Source organism: Chaetodon trifascialis, chromosome 21 (genome assembly GCF_039877785.1).
Source record: "Chaetodon trifascialis isolate fChaTrf1 chromosome 21, fChaTrf1.hap1, whole genome shotgun sequence".
NCBI classification, from domain to species: Eukaryota; Metazoa; Chordata; class Actinopteri; order Chaetodontiformes; family Chaetodontidae; genus Chaetodon; species Chaetodon trifascialis.
The window spans coordinates 6741559-6763708 of NC_092076.1; the positions used below are offsets into that span (position 1 = coordinate 6741559).

General features: G+C 46.4%; 1 protein-coding gene across 2 annotated transcripts in view; it reads right to left on the reverse strand.

Annotated features, from left to right (window-relative positions):
• Positions 1-20798, reverse strand: part of dock1 (dedicator of cytokinesis 1) — a 180790-nt gene extending 159992 nt beyond the window's left edge. For both annotated transcript variants that reach the window (XM_070990099.1, XM_070990098.1), the window contains exons 1-6: positions 20628-20798; positions 1609-1692; positions 1297-1337; positions 1132-1187; positions 616-712; positions 103-251 (exon numbers count right to left, since the gene is read on the reverse strand). In XM_070990099.1, coding sequence (XP_070846200.1) covers positions 103-251; positions 616-712; positions 1132-1187; positions 1297-1337; positions 1609-1692; positions 20628-20670 — 470 coding nt within the window. In that variant the 5' untranslated portion in view covers positions 20671-20798. The remainder of the gene's footprint in view (positions 1-102; positions 252-615; positions 713-1131; positions 1188-1296; positions 1338-1608; positions 1693-20627) is intronic.
• Positions 20799-22150: the final 1352 nt, after the last annotated feature.

The following is a 22150-nucleotide window of genomic DNA, read 5'->3' on the forward strand; positions in this document are numbered from 1 at the left end:
CCAACAAGAGTCATTTTACCAGATAGATATGAGGATAAAGGGATATAAGCTGCGGGGGGGGGGGGGGGGGGGGGGGGGGGGCTCTGAGGGCTGGCTCCTCACTTGTTGCCGTAGTCTATCTTGGAGGTGACTTTCTGCTTGAGCTCGGTGAGCTCGTCCTGTGGGAGGGTGCCGGACAGGATCTGAGAACGCCACTCGATGAGGTCGTAGATCATGTCACGGACGGAGTTGAACATCTCACGCTTGTCCCCCTGGCGGCGGAAACAGACGGATGAATGGGTAACAGGAGCAGCGGGTGCAGCACACACAGGTGACCAGAGCGCTTCATTGTCAAAATCTTACTAATAATTCTATAGCAACAATTAATAAAAGAGCAAATCTAACAAATATATTTAACAAATTAAGAAAATATGCACTTTTTTTTTTTACATATATGACAACATACAAGCCAATGCTGATTCTTTATGTGCAATAAACTAATAAACTGTATAAGCTCTAGTAGCTAATAAGCCCATTGAACTAGTGTTGCCCTCTAACATCCACACATTGTCTTATCTCCCCCTGAAAAACATATCTGACATGAATGTGTGTCCACTTGGGGAGGGGCAGGCTTACCACATACAAGTCCCTCCAAATCGTAGCCCACTCCCGCAGCGTGGTGGTGACCTCCTGAACCAGGGGCAGCTCAGTGGGAATGACCGTCTCCTTGTGCCTGCAGGGAGGGTGAACACATGTGATGCGGCGATTCTGCGCCCTTTCTCATCTGAAATCGCCGTTTCACGGCTTTGTTCAAATCCTTTCGTTTTCATTCTACAGGTGAACCGAAGGGCTTTGAAGTTCGGGGATTATGTGTTTGGTGCGTGTGAAATCAAAGAAGACAGAAGGGGACGAAACAGCGGGAGAAGCTGTGCAATGACAAACACACGTCACATCGTATCAAGTGCAGATCCGTCCACTGAAACGGCCTCGCAGGCTCTCTACGGACAATTTACACAGCAGCTCAGAACGGAGAAAAACATAATAATAACAACATAATCTCACACAGATCCAGAGAATCAAGCATCTTCTTGCTTGTGAAAAACCCACATAAACTTACACGTCATTCAAAAGCAGAAGTGGAGAAATACTAACCCGCTGCCCTCGACTGTGGCCTCTTTCAGGTGAATATAGCAAGCAGGAAATATGCCCTAGAAGAGGAAGCAATCACAATGAGAACCACGTTACGGTAAAACTCGGACAGAGGCTGAAACAGTGAAGCTGCAGAGAGCAGCCTCCTCGTGTTTAGAGGCCACTCACCTTTTTGGATTTTCTCCTCAGCCTATGCCCTCTGTACCAGTCTAATAGAGAGGAGAGTCGTGTTAATGCAAGCTGGAGAATATCATAAAAACCTGCCATAAGTCAACTGTTTAAAATGTTTTTATTACGCGAAGCGTGACTTGATGAAACACTAGCAGACGTGAAGGATATGCATTCACAGGAGCACGCCGTCATAATCATTACTGCTGTTATCTTATTGAACACATACAACCAAGCAAAAGAGGCACACGTGGCGCCAGCCCAGCCTGTCAGCTCTGATCACGCATGTCATCAGTTAAAGCCTCTCCTCACCTTCATATGTCTCAAGTATGTGCACTGTGTCTCCAATCTGCAGCGACAGCTCCTCCTCTCCCCGGGCATCGTAGTTATAGATTGCTGGAGAGAGATGAGAGGGTACAATATAAGAGGAGGAGATATTACAGGAGGAGGAAAAAGGCAATAAAGCGTTCGGCTCCCTTGTGGCGCTAATTGTGTGCCATTGCAATGTGTAGTGGAGGCATCACACATCCACGGGATGTCCACCCACGCGGGCTGACACGGTGACGGTTGGGCCTGGCACTGTCGAGGCTGTGAAATCAACACATTTCCACCACCCACTGAAAAGAAACCAATGCTGATGGAGCACGCCAAAACAACAATAACGCCAGCGGGAAGCAGATTTGGTCGGAACTGCAGGCTGGAGACGAGGGGATGATTAAATATTGTAGAGTTCCTGATTTTCTTAAGTGCTGTCTGACAAAACAAACAGGTGACATGAAGATGTTTGTTTGCTTCTCCGCTAAGACTGAGAGCTGATTTTTGTCGAAACTCTCTGGATGCTAAATGAGCAGGAATCAATGGAGGACTCAAAAGCCAGCACGCTGGCCAGTTGCCAGAAGTAAAATGAGTTGGCGTCTACAGTAAAATTCAAGTGTAATGAAGCTACTTTTGCAATTAGGAGGTGAAAGAAAGCTGAAAAACTGTTTGTTTTTAAAAAGGCTGTGTGATTATACCATTAGATCATGTGATGATAGACAAAACAAATCAGTCGTTACGGCACAGACGCAGGCAGGAAATCTGCATGAGGACAACGCAAACAAACATGGAGGAGAGCGAACGCGTTGCGTGACACAGCCGAGACAGAGCTTGCACCTAAAGGACGAGGTCTGGGGATGAAAAGTGTGACACGGGCCAGAAAACCATAAAAGAAATAAGGGAATTTGGAGGAAATGTGCTGTAAGCTCAATTCAAAGCAAAGTGTACAAATGTGAATAACTGTGCATAAATCTGACACATGGGAGTTTCTTTGTGGTATTTTCTGATCAAATCTCAAACATAAATGTCTCTCTGGTGTCATGAAAGCCTTCCTAACTAGGGATGCACTGATCCGATATTGGTATCGGCATCAGTCCCGATATTGTAGAAAATTCTAGATCGGGTATCGGTGACATTGGGCCCGATACATGGGGGCCGATCTACTCAGTCCAACGCTATGCTATAGGCGAGTGAGGGGCGTCATGCACAGCAACACGCAGTACTGAAGCGCACGTGATGTGGACCGCATTGTTTTCAAAATGAAGCCAGCGAAAGGATCGGCTATCTGGAACTTTTTCTGTTCAAGCCGCACGTGATTGGTCGACTACATGATGCGTGGTGGCTTCTGTGTGTACGCACTGAGCAGGAGGGGGAGGGGTGGGGGTTACAGACACAGAGCTCACACACATGCACGCACACACACATACAACTGCACTAAGAAATGCTGAATTAAATAAATATTTTTATTTGTACAAATTTATGTGTCATTTATCAAATCAGACCCCCGTCCCCGTTCAAAAAAGAGGAAAGAAATGTTTAAGTCAAGTTTGATGCACCAAAGAATGATCCCAGTCTTTTCCACACAATGAGAAATAATGTTTGTTCGGTAATTCAGCGTTGTATCTCTGTATCGGTATCGGCCGATTACTAAACCTCAGATATCGGTATCGGAGGTGAAAAAGGCGGATCGGTGCATCCCTAAAGTGTACAAACGTGGATAACTGTCCATCAATCTGACACATGGGATTTTCTTTTTGGTGTTTTTTGATCAAATCTCAAACATAAATGTCTCTTCCTAACGTTCCTGGATCTGCTCCAAAAACACTCGTTCCAAACGTTTCATCAGCAAACAAACAGACAAGAGGAGAAAACAGAAAGCTCCTGGAGAAGTCAAAACTCATCAGCAGTCAGCACCACATAAAAAAAAAACTCCTCTTCTGCACTCGATGAAGAAGTCGGCGGGTTTTCTTGTAAATCCGTGGATACAATGCCGGCTATTCTCCCTCTCTCTGTGTGCTTCCATTGATTCGACGGCCAACACGCACAGCGTCTCGCATCTTTTGTTCGAGCTCCATCGACGTGTCAAGGTCATGTTTAACTGACGGGTGACACTTGTTCTCTCATTCAGAGAGAGATGAACAACATGTCGCTGTCAAACCAGCCATGGCCGACACCTGTCTGTGAGGAATTCAGGAGGGCCCACGCGCACACACACACACACACACGACATAAAACCTATATAAAACCTACACACTGACAGCATGACAGGTGGCTGTGTGCAGAGGACACCTGCAGGGAGAAGTGTCCATGTGTGTGTGTGTATGCATGTCCTGCTGAGTGAACGCATGCGGGGCCACTTCAGCAGAGGTTTCCAGGGGTGAATGATGGCTTAATTAAAAAAGACCCTCGCCGCAGGCTCTGGAGCCTTCCCAGCATGTTGACGGTGCATCAAGTGAATCGACCATTTTCTCCCACAATCAGCTGCCATCAGAGGAGCCGATTACGTTTCATTAGCATATCAGGTGACGCGCGGCGGCAGGGCGTTTTTCTTTTGTCGCCATGCAGCTCTTAGGTTGTAATGGGGGACGATTATCTGGAACAAAGTGCTTCTGTTTTTGTCTCGTTCGCTGCTGCAGATCATCTGAAAGTAGGAGAGGTCAATGTTTTTAAGTTCTGCTCTGTGACTGGGCAGAAAATGTAAGCAAATGACGCCGTTTAATGGCGAGTCCTGTGTATTTGCTACTGATATCAATTCTCCTGAGAGCAAATAATTGATCAAATAACTGAAAGATTAACCAGGAGATTATGTGGATTTCTGATTCTGTGCGGGACGCTGAAGGATACAGCAGTGACGATTAGAAAGGCTGCTCTGATTACAGAGAAGTCCAATTAGCAGCACAGGAGAGGAGGTCGGACGCCGCGTAACTGAGTTATCAAGGCAACTTAAGAGGCTGAAAGACAGGTCCGACATACATTTCATGGTACGTTTGCTTAACACCACCACAAAGAAGAGTCTCGAAAATGACCACGCAGTTATATTATCTGACAGCCTGTATCTGATGCTCAGTATGGATAACATGAATCAGTCTGGCAGAGGGCAACGCCACGTGTAGCCCGTCTCATTCAGCCCTGTGTTTTGTTATCACGGCGTATGTCCATGTACACGTGCGTGTCCACAATGCATTCTGCGATCCCCCCCCAGAACAATCCAACGAGCCCAGCGAATCCACCAGAACACGAGCGGCGGGCTGACAATGGAACAAAGACCCCAGGAAATGAATTCAGTGGTACCACGCTGGGATACAAAAAGGTACCTACAGGGAGAGAAAGCAACAAAACAATCAAAAGGGAGGTGGGATTAATCTGTGCGCAGCCATCAGAGAGCGGCCTGGTCACTGTACAGCGGGGCGCGCTCAATTAAACCGTCATTAAAAGTATCCAGAAAAGCCTGCAAAGCCATCGGCTGCTGCATCTGTGCGTTTGTTTGAAACTGGGTCACAGGTCCGGCTGATTCAGCATGTTATCTAAACGGCAGGTGCTGAGAGGGACCGGCCCAAACAAACAGCTCTGACGGAGACGCCATATTTCATCAGAAAATGAAAAACTGCCCCTGTGATCGCTGCCAATGAGAGTAAGTCTCATATCAAACAAACGGGAGGCGGGAGAACCGGCGAGACTCTCAGTGGGCAAGAGGAGCGATCACAAAACGACACCCTGGGAAGACGACGGGTAAATGAGAAGCATCAAACACAAGGCTGACATGCGAGGCAGTGACGCCGCAGTTTGACACAGCAGCCGAAGCGATTCTTGTCACGTGGGGGTTGAATGACAGCTCTGATTACTCATAAACCTGTATTTGCATACCCCAGAGTAAACCCGCGTCGATTCGGAAGCAGCGAGGAGGAGAAAACCCATCAGAGGAAGCAGACGAAGAGGATGAGGAAGTGGACCATATTCTCCCCGGAGTATGGCATGCAAATGATGTGGAAACGTGATAAACAGTAGCATCGTTTGCCAGGGGGCTCATTACCATACGTAACCTCTTGCATAAGGCCCACAGAACGTTATCATCAGAGGGGACGAGCGAGGGATCAGATTACAGACCTATCCACTTAGCCAGCACACGTCGACGCCCTCTCCACAATTATAAGCAGCCTCATCTAAACACTGGACTGATTGTAATTCTACACTTTGGGTTCACTAATAACCTGCGCTAATCCACGCAGAGTGTAACATATCATTACACTCAGATGAGAATACGGTATGCTGATGAATGGGGGGGGGGAGCGCCGGGAAAACATTCACTGGAAAGAGACCGAGCCTCTTGATGTTTAGCATAAAGTCCCCGTGGGCTGTAAGCTCGACAGAGGGCCGGACAAGGGGATTCTCCTGTAGGAAAAGGCAGAGCGGCGCATGAGTCAGCGCCCAGGCTGGTTGGGTCGGGCCTTCGATCGGACAAACCAGCGGTAAATTCAGTGGCACGGTGGTACAGTCGCCTCACAGCTAGAAGGCCCCGGGTTCGATTCTCGTCTGGGGCGCTGTGGGCGTGTCTTCCACCATGCCTTCGGTGCCTGCTGCCCCGTATCTCGAAGGAAAAGGGGCCTTTCTGTGTGGAGTTTTCACCTGGAGTATCCTCCATAAACCCCCCACTAAAAACATGCAAGAAGATCACCACCTGTCGACTGGCAGCCCACCGCTCCTGGAAGGACTGACCAAGGATGGGTCAACTGCGGGGAAATAATTTCACACGAAGCGTGGCGTGTGCATGTAGCGTGCATTGAGTTGCGCTGTGATAAATAAAGTACGTCTCTTCACTTCGGACGCGACATCACACCTCTGCAGGCGCTCAATCCGGCGAGGGCGACAGGACCTGTGACATCTGCCACAATCCTCCGAACAAGTCAAACTTGTGCACAGGTGGTGTCAGTGCAGCTCTTCATCATAAGACAGTAAGGTGAGACACGCAGCGCTGCACTGCGATGAGGCTGAGGTTTGAAAGACATTTTCATAACATGCATTTGAATACAAGAGCAGACAGAATACATTCAATCTGCATTATAAATGGTGTGTGGCAGCCCTGCACTGTTAGCAAAATCTAAACTGCTGAGCTGATCCTGTGACGTTTCAATTCTCAGATCTACTGTGCGTTCATGGAAGTGAAACTGACACGAGACAATATGACGCATCACCTCATCTGAAAACTGAGAGAGATAACGTGCTGATTGGGGGACTGGACGAACATGCAGTCCGTCATCGGCTGTTTAACGGGCTAACATTTGAAAACTTTAACATATCATCCATCTGTAGCAGGTTATTTGCTTCATAATTAACACGTCGCACTGTGGACGACACAGCCCAGGCCGTCCTCTGTGAGAGACAGAGCAATCACAGACGAGACGAAGAGCAAGAGCTGAGGGAAAACAGCCGCATACAGTACGAGCGAGCGAGGAATGTGAATTTAATAAAGTCTTAACTTGAATGAGGAGGAGCTCAATAAGCGCACGGCAGACCGAGGACGCCCTTTTTCCAGGCAGCCGGACGGAATAGAGGATGATTATTACACTCCAGCTGCACTATGGGTCTCTGAGGCGAGGAGTCAGCAAAGAGGGGATGCGCACACACACCCGCACACACACAGTCCTCTAAAGGATATATCTGACTGTAAATGCATCACGCAGAAAGCCTGACTGACTGAGCTCTGCATGGAAAGTGATATACGTCTTATTACTAAAGAGCCTGACTGGAAATGACTGTATTATACATTCGACCGCATGAATCTCTCATTCAAAAGAGCACTCGTTCATTTTCAAGCACCAGAGCACAGTGGTTTAACTTTCTACAGTAAAGGTGGAGGAGGCGTCACACCGGGCTCAGTTCTCAGAGTGTCCCCTCGTTTAGGGACAGACATCTTTCGAGACTGCAGTGGTTATGTAACCGATTTCAAGGGCAAGATTTTACACGCTGCACATTTCCACTCAGGCTTCATGTGGGACACTGACGCGCAAAATGTTTCTAAATGAGCCTTCAGAGGCGGTGATGCTTTCAAGGACATGAGTGGAGTACGGAACAAACACACCCCTGTCTGACATCGACCTGGTCGTGCGGCCGTTTCTGTGGGACGAGCGTGAGCCGACGGCGACGCTGCTGCAGGTGTTAACTGTGTCAGATCTGCGGATCAAACGGGAATCCTTCACACATCCGTGTTTACCAGCTTGTAGTCTTCTTCTTCTTCTTCTTCTTCTTCTTCTTCTTCACTGCATTTGCATTTCTTGGCACATTACCGCCATCAGTGGATTGACGGGAAACCATTGGTGGGAAAAGTCCACAGGGTACGTTTAATATTTAAGAGCTAAAACAACTCACAGCTGCAGACTTCCAATCAAATTCTTGATAAAATCTGTTTGGTAAGTTTTTCTCCGGTACAGTACTGTGTGCTGCATTCAGTGTGAGTGTTTTGATTCTTCAAAAAGAGGGAGATGCAGAGCTCTGATCTGGTCAATCAATTGATTTATTGTTTCAGCAATAATAGGACAATAACTCTAAATATAAATGAATGTACTTAATCTCATTTAAAATGCCTCTTTATGACACAGAAAAGCATCGTATCCTCACACTGAACCAATAAATGTTCGGCATTTTTGCTCAACTTTCTGTCTATTCTGACAGAGGTGATCCTTGCACGTGCAGGCTTTTCCTGTTTCCAGGGCTGTCAGCGATTCATCACCCCAAACCTGATGTGAACAGAGCCTTTAACTGTGTGAATAAACTCCCAAAGTAACACTCAGCACAACAGTTGACAAGATGGAAAGTGAACACCAGAGTATCAGCGAGATGCTGACGATGCTGGCGGCGCTCAGGTAGGCTCCCAGTCTGTGATTCAGAGCTCACGCCAATCCGATTGTTTAAGTCTACGGATACTTCGAGGAGCGGGGAAATTACAATAATTCCAATTCTCCTCCGTTGTTTTCTACTCTTAAGGAACGAAGATCATTTCAAACGCGGTAAAAGAAATGAAAGCATCTAAGTATGTTATTAAAACACACGGCGATGTCGTCCGCCGGGGTTCGCCTGAGATATTGCAGAGTTGCTGTTATTATATCACGCGGCGGCGCTCGCGGTGAGAGCAGGCTATCAACTACACGCCATGTTTGTAACACTCAGACGGAGAAAGAGCTTTGTCAGTGACGTACAAGGCGGGGAACACATGATAATTAATTTCAAGTCCCTCTCTAATAGGGTTTAATAAGAGGTTTAGGCGTTCACAGGGAAGCCTGATGGTTCTAATTTAGAGGCAAATGCAGACAGTGAACCCGGGATTGCGAAATACCAACAAAATCACCCTTTTCCCTCTTAAACCAATTATACACAACAGCCTTTTAGCTTTATCTGCTGTCGGAGAGTGGAGATAATGCTATTGTAATTAACCTGAAATTAATACGACAGCAGCTGAGCTGGGAGAGAGGGAAGCCCCAGGTCCCTCTCGCTCTCCCTCTCCCTCACTAGCACTACCAGATTTCTCCTCCCTCTGACTGGAAACAAGCAGGAAATGCCACTTGAGATATTACTGTATCACAATAGATGGGGCCCTTCCAGTAGGCCAGAAGGAAACGCTGATACTTTTCATACAGGAAGATTAACAATACCTCATTAAAAACAAAGATCGGGGAAACAGACAAAGAGAACGCGAAAAATATGAAGGTGCACTGCAGAGGAGGAGGGCGGGTTCGGGGCATGAGGAGAGAAGTAAGGTGAAGCAGGTGGAGAAAACCCCCAGAGTGCCCGATCTGGATGCCAGCAGTCGTAATACCTTTTGGCAGAACTTCCCGCCATGTGTCCGGCTCCAACGCGGGCCTCGGGGTGCAATCTAACGCGGGCCAATAACTCAGCTTCCATTGCCTCTGCAGAGCCTTTAATTGAAAATCATCTTCCCAATACAGCAGGGAGAGGCAGAGGCAGAGGGAGAGGCAGAGGGAGAGGCAGAGGGAGAGGGAGAGGGAGAGGGAGAGGGAGAGGGAGAGGGAGAGGGAGAGGGAGAGGGAGAGGGAGAGGCAGAGGGAGAGGGAGAGGAGAGGGAGAGGGAGAGGGAGAGGCAGAGGCAGAGGGAGAGGCAGAGGGAGAGGGAGAGGCAGAGGGAGAGGGAGAGGGAGAGGGAGAGGGAGAGGGAGAGGGAGAGGGAGAGGAGAGGGAGAGGGAGAGGGAGAGGAAGAGGCAGAGGGAGAGGGAGAGGCAGAGGGAGAGGGAGAGGCAGAGGGAGAGGGAGAGGCAGAGGGAGAAGGAGAGGCAGAGGGAGAGGGAGCGCAGAGGCGAGCTCATTACAGAGCAGCGAGCGAGTTTCTCACACAGCCGTCTCTGCTGTTATTTGTGGTGGTGCATCTGCGCCGGCTCTGCAAAGCGAACCTCTCTGCACTTTGCACACGCACCTCAGAGCTTTAGAGGGAGAAAAGAGCCTTTGAAACACCTTCTCCATGACTCAACGATTCGGCGGATTCAAATCATTTAAAATAATCCTAAAAATAATACTGGGCGCGGGCGAGATTTACGGTTTCCAGCGTGCTTTCAACCACAGCAATGTCATAAATGCCTGCATCGTTTGTTAAACAACAAGAGCGGATCACAGGCTTGTATTTATTCCGTCTGTGTGCACACACCAGTGCACAGCATGGGGAAGTAAGCTGGCAGAATCCACATACATTAGCCTTTTGCACAGCAAGGCGTAGCTAATTATTTCCTGCCCTGTGTTACATCTCTTGTGATACGAATGATAATGAGTGCATAATTACCATCAAATATTTGAAGAAACTCTGCGATCGGCTCAGCGTGTTTACTTTGAAACCTCTTCGGTGGCGCTTTGCCGCTTTGACAAACACATAATACGGTGCTTGACCTTCGTCAGGCAATATCTGCCGCGCAAAACGGACACATTCAACAGGAAATGCCTAGGCCCTGCTCCTCTTGCTGTTATTTCTACCCATAGTGCTGTGGGGTTAGGGTTGTGTTCTACAGAAGGCACACTGTCAGTGATGAGAGAGCAGCATGCAAGCAAGGCTCTGAGATGTCCTACAGAGAAAGAAGAAGGTCCGGAAGATCAGTAATGATGTAAGGAAAGGTCGCCTGCAGTCACCCACTGCTTCTAACTGCCAACATCAAACTGTCAAACAGCCTTAAAAGCACAGGCAGGCATTCCTGCACGGCGAGGAACATTCAAAAGGCCACCGGTGATTGAGCGGATACAGCAGAGGCCGCGACGCCGACACTTAGGTCAGCTGCAGGAGCCGCGTCTTTACGTTGGCGACGCGTCAGCATCGCGCGCACCTCTAGCATGTCCCGTGATAAATTGCTAGAGCAGATGAAGGCAATTAACTTCCAGGATAATCCTCTGAACCTCTCTGCCACCCACGGAAACTGGTTTAGTCACCCAGAGAAAACAAAGATGCGGATACTCATTTGGCTTTGGCGTCCGAGGCTGTTGAAATCAAACTACCCCTCTGCTCTCCGCCGGACTGCAAATAAGCACATTTTGAAAGGGCGTGTTCGTAGCGTGCCAGCCACCGACAATGATCAATCATTCTGTCTTTTAAAATGCATGTTTACGGATACATCCAACGAATGCAAACTGTTTGAATCACATCTTTTCAAACAAAGCTACGGCCTCATCGGTTCAGATGATTCGCCATCATTGCAACGGCAATAATCTTAAATTATGACCACCTTTGCCGCCCCATCAATCGTTTCATTTAGCGACTTAATTGGAGCGGCACGGGCCAGACGTGAGCTCTCTGAAGCACCAAACCGGCATGCATTTACTCATGCATTTATAAGCTGAGTTCTTCTACTGGCGTGTGCGCGCAGCCTTTTCTATCTGTTTACTTTCACTATCTCACAGGTTGCGTGGCCACTCGCAGGTGCTGCTCGTGGTTTCGCACATGACTGCTGAGCGTTTGAATTCAGCAGCAGAGGAGATATTTTTAACCGTCGCTTCCGAAATGTGCTAAAGCATGACTGTGCTGTTCTGGTAGTCAAGCTCAACCTCCCTGCGATTATCATACGTCTGGGCCTGAATCGCGGTTCGTGCGTGCTTTAAAACACACAACACAGCAAAATTATTATTAGCAATTACGGACTGTGACTGCTGTGATCGATTTCACGTCAGCACACACAAAGCTCTGCAAATTAGCTTTGCAACTTGTAACCATATCTGTATACTTGACTGTGAAAAACCGCTCGAATGTGCACAAACTGGTGCTGACAGATCCATTCAACCTAATTTTACAACTGCTCAGTAGAATTAAAATAATTAGCTGATTGACAGACGATCTCAGTGTTTTCTTGGGTGATTATAAACCAAATAAACAAGACACATTTTCTGACATTTTCAAGATCAAACTGAATTGAGAAAGTAGAGGCTGACTGATGATAATAATCACAGATGTGATGTCTTTAACTGGCCGGGTTGTGGTGACACACGCAGGCATATATAGAATAACAAAGAGGGAAGTTCAGGCAGATAATGTGATGGCCAGATAAAAAGTCATTTCATGTCTCCGCTCTCTCTGTCTTCTTCTCTTTTTTAAACAAAAGGAGTTGTCAGCGACGGAGGGGAGACGACTTCATCTAAATCCCTAAGGTTGATCACAGGGCAGAACTGCCACTCACTGAAATCTAAAGTCCTCCAGGGCCCACCAACATCTGAGCTGCGAGGCTCTGACTTTATCAAGTATTTAGCAAGACACACACACGCAAACACACACACACAAACACACAAAAGGCCATTTCATCAAATGCCAGCCCTTCTGAAAGGCTGTCTCTCGCTGCTGCACGTGGCAGTCCCAAGCCAGTCTGCCACCACAATCAGTGACTGACAACTCCATTACAAGTCCCCGAAACAACCCATGGGACTATGCAAAGGTGCAAATGCAACATTAATATGGACTGCAGTTGATATTAATGTTGACATTTTTATAACCTGAATAGCCTCAGAGTCATTGAGCCCTATGATTTCTCTTGTGCATGAATCAGAGCATCTGGGATTAGAAGACTCAAAACCAATACAGCCTAATGACTGGAAAACATCACTCTGGGGAAGTTTACCTTTAGCAAAATAAATACGTGCAGGGGAGAATGTCTTCCATCTTGTGGGACTTTAATAACGGCGTGCACGTTGACGCCGTCTGCACTCGTCTTTAAGTCATGCGTACACCCCGAGTCATACCTGCCAACAGCTCACAGCGAGTCTTCTGAGGTACTGGGAGTTTTCCCAGGGAGCCCGTCCTCTTAGCCCACGCTTGACCCACAGAAACAGACGGGTCGCCCAGTGTCAGCTCACCCACTGGCAGCCTGGCACAGCCTCGGCTCAGCTGCGAGCTCATCACTCTGGTAGAATAAAGCCTCGGCCGGAGCAGTCAGCGAGACGTTGTTAAGAATACTGAATGCAGTCTGAGTTTACAGTCTTATATTCGCTGCCAAGTCTTTCCTCTAGGTTTTATTCAGAGACATTAAACTCCACAAAGCCACTGCATTGCTTATTCTGTCTCACGCTTGTGTAGAAGTGCTTCTTGGTGTTTGTTTAAAAGTATGTATTGATAGCTTGCAGGCAAGAGGAGAAATAGAAGATCCACGGGGAGGATAAACCATGTCTGGACGGCGGCCTGATCTGTGTGGAGATGCTGCTGCTCCACCTGGTCTCAGTGTTTTACAGCAGAGGTGGGTCACTTCACCTGAAACAAAACACCACCTCTGCAAACATCTTAATGAATGAACCCACTTTTATGAACTCTGAGGGAAAAGGAGCAGAGGTCTCTCTTCACGTGACAAAAACAGTGATTTTTAGCGAGGCTGTTGGTCAGGCCGTCATCTAACGTTTAAGCTGATCACGAGGCGAGATGCGTCGCGATCAGGGGCGGCTCAGCGCCTCGGCTGAACGCTTTCCTGGTGGAAACGCTGTCTGGCTGTCAGTTTAGTTCAATTGGAGCAGATCTCTGATTTTCACTGGCCGGCAATTTGGGTTTTTTTCCTTCAGCAACTCCTTTCACACCTGCTGGCAACCCTGATTGAATGATCACTCCACTTACTCCTCCGGATTGGATTTGGATAAAAGCGCTCAGATTACTTTGGTGAAAAATGCTTTTCCTTTGCCTCTCTTACGAACGACATTTTTAACCTCATCACGGAGGAAAACAGCTTTGTCTTAATAATCCACCAGGAATAACACGTGTGTGCCAGAAGGTTCAGTCCTGGTGGATCATTTCAGATGAATCTCTTTCAACGCTAAACAAAGCTGAGCTTCATTAATTGAACCAACGCCTTCATGCAATCACATGAACCGCCTGCCTGATATAACATGACAGTTGAAAGGTTCTCATATATTTTCATCCAGCTGAATCTAAATTATGTAATAACACACGTCTACGTCAATGACCTTTTGTTCACACTGAAGTGTTAAACACCATTAGCCATCTGTCAAGATAGCAAAAGCAGCCCAGCAGGACTCTTTTCAGACAATGCACAAGCTCCCCAGCAAGTCCGCAATCAATAAAGAGGGTACCGGAGACCGCCTGCCCGTGCAGCCAGCCCACATCAGTCACTCACACATTCAGCGTCATCACACGTGACGCATTTGTGTGTCCTTTTCTCTGCATGTCTCGCTGCCTTCCACAAGCTGCCAGGACGGTGCACAGATCCTCCGTGAAGCCACAAGCAATCAAACAGCCCATGACGTGGCGAAGCATCTTGACTGCGCACTGATGACATGTGTCAGCGCCAACCAGCCTCCCCAGACGCTACGGTAAAAACAAAAACAGCCGAGACCCAGAATGAAGACAAAAAGTCCTCACAAGAGGGTACAAATGATGATTTCACAGGATGTTGACTCATGTCTGATTCATAACATTTTTAGCACTCTCCAGATTTGCTTGTTTCTGTCTGGTTCCAGTCGGCGGCGGCACGGCGCTATAATTACAAGACAAATCAACTTTTCACTCCCAAGGTTAACTTGTTCACCACCACTTCATTTTCCCCCTCCCCTCCCCTCCCCTCACCTCAACCTTTTGGATGACAGCGACACTTAAACAAGATGTAAAAGTGCTCCAGCTTTGTCTCAGCGGTGCGCCAAGAAGGAGTAGTGTGGAACCACTTAGCTATGCACTGATTAAATAGGCCAGCTGTCATTTGTCTTAGCCACCATCTCACAGCAAGCCATTGGGAGCTGTACTATTAGAATTGCCTCGCCAAGCAGCGCGGCCCATAGTTAATATATAATTCCCTTTCAGAATGAATAATAGCAAAGTCATACTGACCTCCAAAGGCAGAGGAGGGGGAGGCCAAAGTTTTGACAAAGAGACCGAGGCCAATGAACGCAGAGGAAATGCTCAATGCATCTGAGTCTCTAAATAGTTTTTGTTTACAGGGGTTAGTATACTCACACTAGGGTTGGGCAACTGGATGAATATACTGGCGATCAGGGATTGGTTGAGTCAGTCACCATTTTTTGGACAGGGTTGATTTTTTTGGATTGAATTGCGTTTATTGTTGATGTACCATCGGGAGTATGCACAGGGTGTTTTATTTTGAAAATTTACGCTCCTGTGTCTGACTTCCTTCCTCCAGGTGGAGTGTGTGTTTAGCATTCTGCACGCTGCCAAAACAACACAATCCAACACAAGATGCACAAACTCATAATACTGTAAATAAGAGTGTTAGCTTAGCGCTCAGGCTCCAGGCGACGGCTCAGGAGAGCTGCACCCTTCTCACGGCCAGCACTTAATAAAAAAGATTCCTGTTACCAAACAAAACAGGGCACACATACAAAAACAAACAAAAAAAAGCCATATCCCACTGTAGCTCTGCGCATCCTTTGATTTGATCGCCTCCCTCTGCTGCAAAACACAAGCAGTTTCTGTTTGCACACTTTTATTTATGAGCAAAGGTGCCGGGCTGATCATAAACACCACCTGGATTCAACACGGACCAAACAAAGATGAAACGGTTTGTTACCCTCCTGACAGGACAAAAAAGGAAAGAAATCACCTCTCCGGCTCGTCTCCACAGCATCTCCTTCCTTCTCCCGGCTCCTTCCTATTAATCAGCTGCTTTATTTCACTCTCCTAAAAGCACTCTGTCTCCGATTTCGTCAGCTCAGCGCTTCTCCTTGGACAAAGTTTAAACGCAGGCGGAGACGAGTCGGGCGCCTTGTTCTAAAACTCCGCTGTGTAGTTAATATTGTTGAATGCTTTGTTATGTCAGAATTAATAGCGGCGATATCTAGCAGGGAGCGCGGCGACTGACGAGAGCTACGCTTTTTTCTCCTTCTCATATTTATTGTGCCTTAAAAAAGAGACAAGGCTTTTTCTCAATGAAATGCAGTGGAAATAGCTCCCAGCATATAAAACCAAGGCATAAATTGATAAAAGGGAATAACTCAAATTTCACCCTCCCATATTTTACACCAAACGGCCTCAGTCTGGGCTGTGAGACGGGGTTAAAACGCGAGGCAGGGAGTTTAAAACACATGGTTAGAATTTATGTAGCAACCGAGACTGCGTTTTAATTGCAACCATATTTGTTAGCTTACTGCACTTGTGGGTGGGAGATGGTTTTCTTGGGTGCAGGGTGGGGGCTTCACAAATTAGTTATGCCCTCAGTGAAGAGACGAAGCGACTGCGACTCTATTTTCTGCTCCCAATGTGTCACTCACCGCTAACCTGTTCCAAATGAGAGCCGTCTAGCTTGTCAGTCCTGTTGGCCCTGCAGTCTGCCACACACCAGTTCAAGAATATGAATCATAGCCTCACCAGAGCTAGCGTTTATAGCTCGGTGTGCATGTGTGTGTGGCCAGTTGTCGCGTTAGATAAACCGCCGGTGTGTGATCTGACCTACAGGAAGCACCACTTCCTTGCAACTGCAAGCTGGGGGAAGAGGTAACCGTCCAAACGTATGTTGAACAATCATAGCATTTTCTATGCTCTGAGCTGGTATTATGTTAGATTACTTCAAGCTAAATTACAAAGGGAGACGCACCACGGAGTGGAAAACACTTCTCACGACAGCACATGCTCTCAAATGTAATTTGCTCTTATGTCTCTACAGTGATGTGTAGATCCAGTAAACAGTCCTGCTGCTTGGTGTTCCCTGGCTTGCTTTCTAGAACCACAACCCTCTGAAGTCTCTCTTAAGGAACAGCAGCATCCTGATGAAACAGAATTAATGAGACAACACTTGAAATTAGCATCAAAAAGTATTTCTGGTTAATTCATCACAGAACCCAGAGATGCTAAAAACATTTCCCCGAGGCCCTGTTAAATCACTTTTGAGATGCCACAAGAATAACTAGGCTTCGCAACTCCTGATCCCTTTGATTTATGCCGGGCTGGTTGGCATTTGACAAGAACAGAACTGTGTAATGAAATTAGCTCAAGGTCAGGAGAGATATGATTTTAACATTTCTTTGACAAATGGATTGCCTTACTCCTCTTTTACGATAGGAACACGGGTCGTGGAATGAAGTCACGCCCTGAGCCCAAAACCGCAACGTCCATTTGGAAACAGTCGAAAATTCTTTGTGTGTGTGACCGCCTCATGAATGCCAATGAATTCTGTCAATTCACCAGATCAGCTGAGTTAAATCCGGGCTGACAGGCAGCATTCTGAACATGCCAGTGGAACTGAAGACATTGTTTGGAGGAGGAAATCGAGCTAATGCCTCCGGGTCTTAATTATCCTTAGAAAACAATGTAAAAAGCATTAAGGTTTGCTGCCTCTGGTGAGTTACAGGGGATTCCAGGCGCATTAAGAACATGGGTTTCCGCAATCAAGTCAAGGTGCTCATATAACCAAACTCGTTCAATGGGAACAGGTTTAACAGATTCTTTCTGTAAGTAAAAGTAACATTACAACAATGTGAAAACACTCCAGTACAGGCAAAAGGCCTGTATTTTAAAGTAAGTGGGAGTGTATAAGTATCAGCAAAGTGTCCTCAAAGTACCACAAGTAAAAGTGCTTATTATGCAGAAAAATGGCCGCTGTTGACGATATTACTGGAGTGAATACATTTTTATATTTTCAGGTAACCAGCAGAGAGTAGCTTAAAGCAAGGTACACAGTTGATAACTTTTTAGCACTTTCTGCTAGTTTCTGCTAGCCAGCTGCTACCATGTGGGGTGCGGCTTCATCACGATTTAATTAATCAATTTCCATTAATTCTTATTCTTTTGTCTGCTTATGTGGTAAAAGGTACGCTTCTGTCTGCATTAGCCCTGGTAAATACAGCCCGAGCAGTATTTCTACACATCATCCTGTGGCGTTTTAGACCTCTAGCAGTGCTACGGAGCTGCTTTTCTGGGAGTGTGGCCCGTTGGGTTGCCCCGTTTTGAAGAGATAAACAGCCCTGAAAATACTGTTGCACTATTCCACCAATCCACAGGTGGCGGTAACATGCCAAAATGTGCTGCCATGCACCAAATACTGGAGGAAAGGAGAAGATGGCAACCTAATAAACAATGCTGGGTGACTGACACATTTGTTAGACCTCAGCAACACACAGTGAGTTTTGCCGATTAACACTGAACGTAAACACAATTTTTGTTTGTTTACAAGAACATCCCAAAGCGCCCCTTTAAGTACAGTAATTAGGTAAATGGACTTGATGATGTGCAGAGAGTCTGCAGGTTGTCATGTCACTACAGCTAAGGAGGGGCAGTATAACGAACGATGACTTGAGAGATATGCGTAAGAAATTACTGAAAAAGGAAATCCAACTTGCATCATAACGCAACATAAGGTAGTTACAGGTTTAACCATGATGTTACGATAAAATCAAGGACAATATCTTGTCTTATAACACAACAGTGGTATAAAACTAATATATCAGCCAGTTCTAATTAGAACAGGTGTGCTCAGCGAAAGCTCATCTGATCTCACTGAAGCCAATCAGCTGCTGAGGCCACACAGAGGAGCGTAACAACCAGCAGAGAAAACAAAGAGACAAACAAAACCACAAACTTTTCACAGATTTCTGTTTTTCAGCTATTACTGTCACACAAATCTAATGTGGTTTAATTTCCAATACTGGTGTTGGAGCAAGCTACAGTGCACAGCCTCGATTCCACGACCATCCAAACACTGTAATGTGAATCTACTGGTCTGATAACAAAGCCCTTTATTATCACTGCCATGCTCTATGTAAGAAGACAGCAGCATTTATTATTAACACTGCTGTGAACAGAATAAAGGAGAAGGTTTTCCTGCATACGCTAATAAAGCCATGGGGCCATTATGAGAGTAGTGAACGCAATGACAAAAGTTTTGCTGAAACAGAAATGGGTCCACAGTGAGTACTGCCGGGACAAGAGGTCTCACAGAGTGCTCATTAGTGCTTCTTGGTCAACACATGAAGTATTAAAAGTGCAATGGATGTGCACCCCACCAATCCTCTGCAGCAGTGATGCGGCAGCTGCCTCTCTCTTGCACTCTGACATCCACTCTTGCACTCAGGGAACCCTTTGAGAACTTTCTCCGAGATGTTTTGAAGAACCTCCACTTTCAAGATCTCATGGATGTTTGAGAATGCATTGAGGCAATCATTAGCGTCAGAACAGTATACCTTTCACGCACTCCCATTTATACAGCAAACCGTATCTGCTGTGACCACAGGCTCATGAAGCGTGGACCGGACTGAAAACAGCAGAGCTCATTTGGAAGCTGGAGTCGGAGGCGCCAATCAAAGCTTTGGCGTCACCTGCTGAACTCATCCATCAATCAGCATCAGCATCCCTCACACAGCTGCAAGCCCTCGGTCCCGCTAATGGACGCAGCTAAAAGGGGATGCATGCGGTGGGTGCATGACACACATTACCAACAACCGTAAATTGTTGTGAAACCAGATTCTTCTGGAAAACACGTGTCATTTGCTGCACTGCGGGCTGAACGGGACCAGGATGTTCCAGGGGACCCCCAGAAAAATCCGGATTAGTTCCATTATACCATTATTTCAGGCATTCAAGTGTGGCCCAGTGAGCGTGATTAGCCATGATGGGGTTGCCCTCATATTTCATAACACCTATTCAGAGGCCATCGAAATTAAATACACTCTTCTCCAACACAAGAGGCTTTAAGCCCTTCTGGCTATCTTGCCTTCTTCAGTGTGGTTTAGTTTATTTATATAAAAATCCATCAATTGGTCAAATGACACTATCAGAAAAACAATCATTAACACAAACGTGTATTATCTGCTGTGTAAATGGTTATGGAAATGTATTCAAGAGGTACATGTAAGGCCAAAAGCTTTGTGGTCGCAGGCACAAAATGTAAATAAACAAAACTCTGTTCACTTTATGTAAAGCACCCTTTAAAGGAGGGTCCTTCAAATAAAATGGTTCACCTGCGCCTGAAGGAAAATACCTTTCAATAACTGCTGTACAGTGAGATAAGTGTTTAAAAAATGCCCTATTTAATTATTATTAATATTCATGCTGGTGGCTTTGTTGGCCTTGTAGTATTTTACCTTCAGTAATACCAACTTACACACTTTTTGCCGTAAAGGAGAGACTGGAGGCTAAACGGGACGGGGCGGCTGCTCTCAAAGCAGCAGAGGAAGTCACAATAAATAACCAACAAGAAAGGCTTTTTAGAGCAGAAGATGGAGCGGTCAACACAAGCAACCAGCAAAGCAAAAGAGCTGATGTGTCGCCTGTTTCTGGCGAGGCAGTTTGCAGCGGAGGCCCCAGAACACAGGAAACAGCGCTGGAACAAGGCGCGCCTCTTAACAATTCCCAATCCACAGTCCTCTTCCTCACAATAGAAACACATTCCTTGTTTGGCGTTTCATGCAAACTAGCCGGCAAATACGGGACAAGAGATTCCCACAGTTTAGGCAAATTCGAGTCAAATTAAAGCCCGCGTAGAGCCGCACGAGAAACAGCACAGCCGCCCGCTTTCTAATCACAATCCTTCCCAAACTTGTGCAATCTGAGCGCAGAGAGCTAGGACGAGCTAACGATGGAGCATGCAAGTTTTTCTTTACGTACCAACACCATACTTTTCCTTTTTGGTGGGCACCCAGCGAGACATTCTCAGTGTCGAGGCTTCCCCGAGTTGTCCTTGAGCCTGTTAGAGAGGGTCCAGATGAGACCTCTTGGTATTAATGCAGACTTTTTTTCAGTTTTCTCTCAGCTTTGGGGAGCTACTCCGAGCAGCCATTTTCCACCAGTGACAGGACGCTCCGCCAGGGGGAGGAAGGGATCACAACTTTTTCACCCTGCAGGCGTCCTGCTAAACTTCCACTGCTGTTTGCACCGAGGCGGAAACTGCCGCACGGCCGATGACAAGCTCTGCGTGAGCTGCGAGTGGACCGCGTTCATCTGCAGCGGCGTATTATTAGAAATACGACATGAGCTGCTGATAAACGGTGTGAGCCTCGTCCTCGTCCCATCCACCAGTGCACGAACACAAATCTTTCATATGAGAGTGTGAGCTCTTATATGTTCATCACTTTTCCACATCACAATTGTGAATAAAATCACCCATCTGTAAATCCTGCAAGCTGCTTGCACTGCATATATACAGTGCACATAACCACCCGCTTCATGTATGTAAAGTAATCTAGTACTTTATCCACTCATGCAATATTTATTAATTTGCACTATTTGCAGCCTGTTTGTTCAGAGTTTACATGAAACACTTGACTTGTGCATACACTGTTATTTCTAATATATATATAAACTATAAATACACTGATATTTCACCTACTTATTTCTATTTTTAGCCGTATGTCTATTAAAATACAACTTACATGTGCACACATAGAGTCTACTTGGCCTCTGACTATATACTGACTTGCAAAAAGACACACAACTAAAGACAGATATCCCCTTACAAAGTATGAGATTAATACATGTGATAATGATAAATGAAATTAAAGAATAAGCTGCACTAATTCTGCCAGCAATGGTGAACTCGTGCACATGTGGAGGAGACTGGGTTTGGATAAGCTTGCATGTGATTGAAAGGAAGGCGGGATTTGAATAAAGGTACTTTTTAATTTTTAAACAGGCATAATAATTTTTCTGCTTCACTCATCTTGAGATAAATAAATCGTAAAGACCACACTAATGACCCACATACTGTTCACTTTAAACAATTATTGCAGTGTTACTGTAAAACAGATGTTTCTGAAGGCGACCTTTCTTCGTGGTGCTGCTGCATGTTAAAACACATGCACAGAGCTTGTTCCTCGACCACAGGCTTCATGCAGTCTGCGTCCAGTGTTGTTAAGTGAGCCTGTGAGTCTGAGCAGTGACATGCTGAGCTGAAGAGGGCTGTTCCTCAGAGCTCCAGGTGCTAAATAAAAGGCTTCAGGGGTCCCACCTGGTGCACGCATTCAAATCCGCTCATCTTTTATCCACCTTGTTTGCAGAAATGTTGTGCGTCCCATCTTTTAGAGAAACTTGTGACCTCATGCCCTCTTATACTTTCTCCACTTGTCGTTTTGGGGTACTGCCAGCAGAGGGCGCAACCGCTTTCAAACTTATTCTCCCACACAAGACTCTAG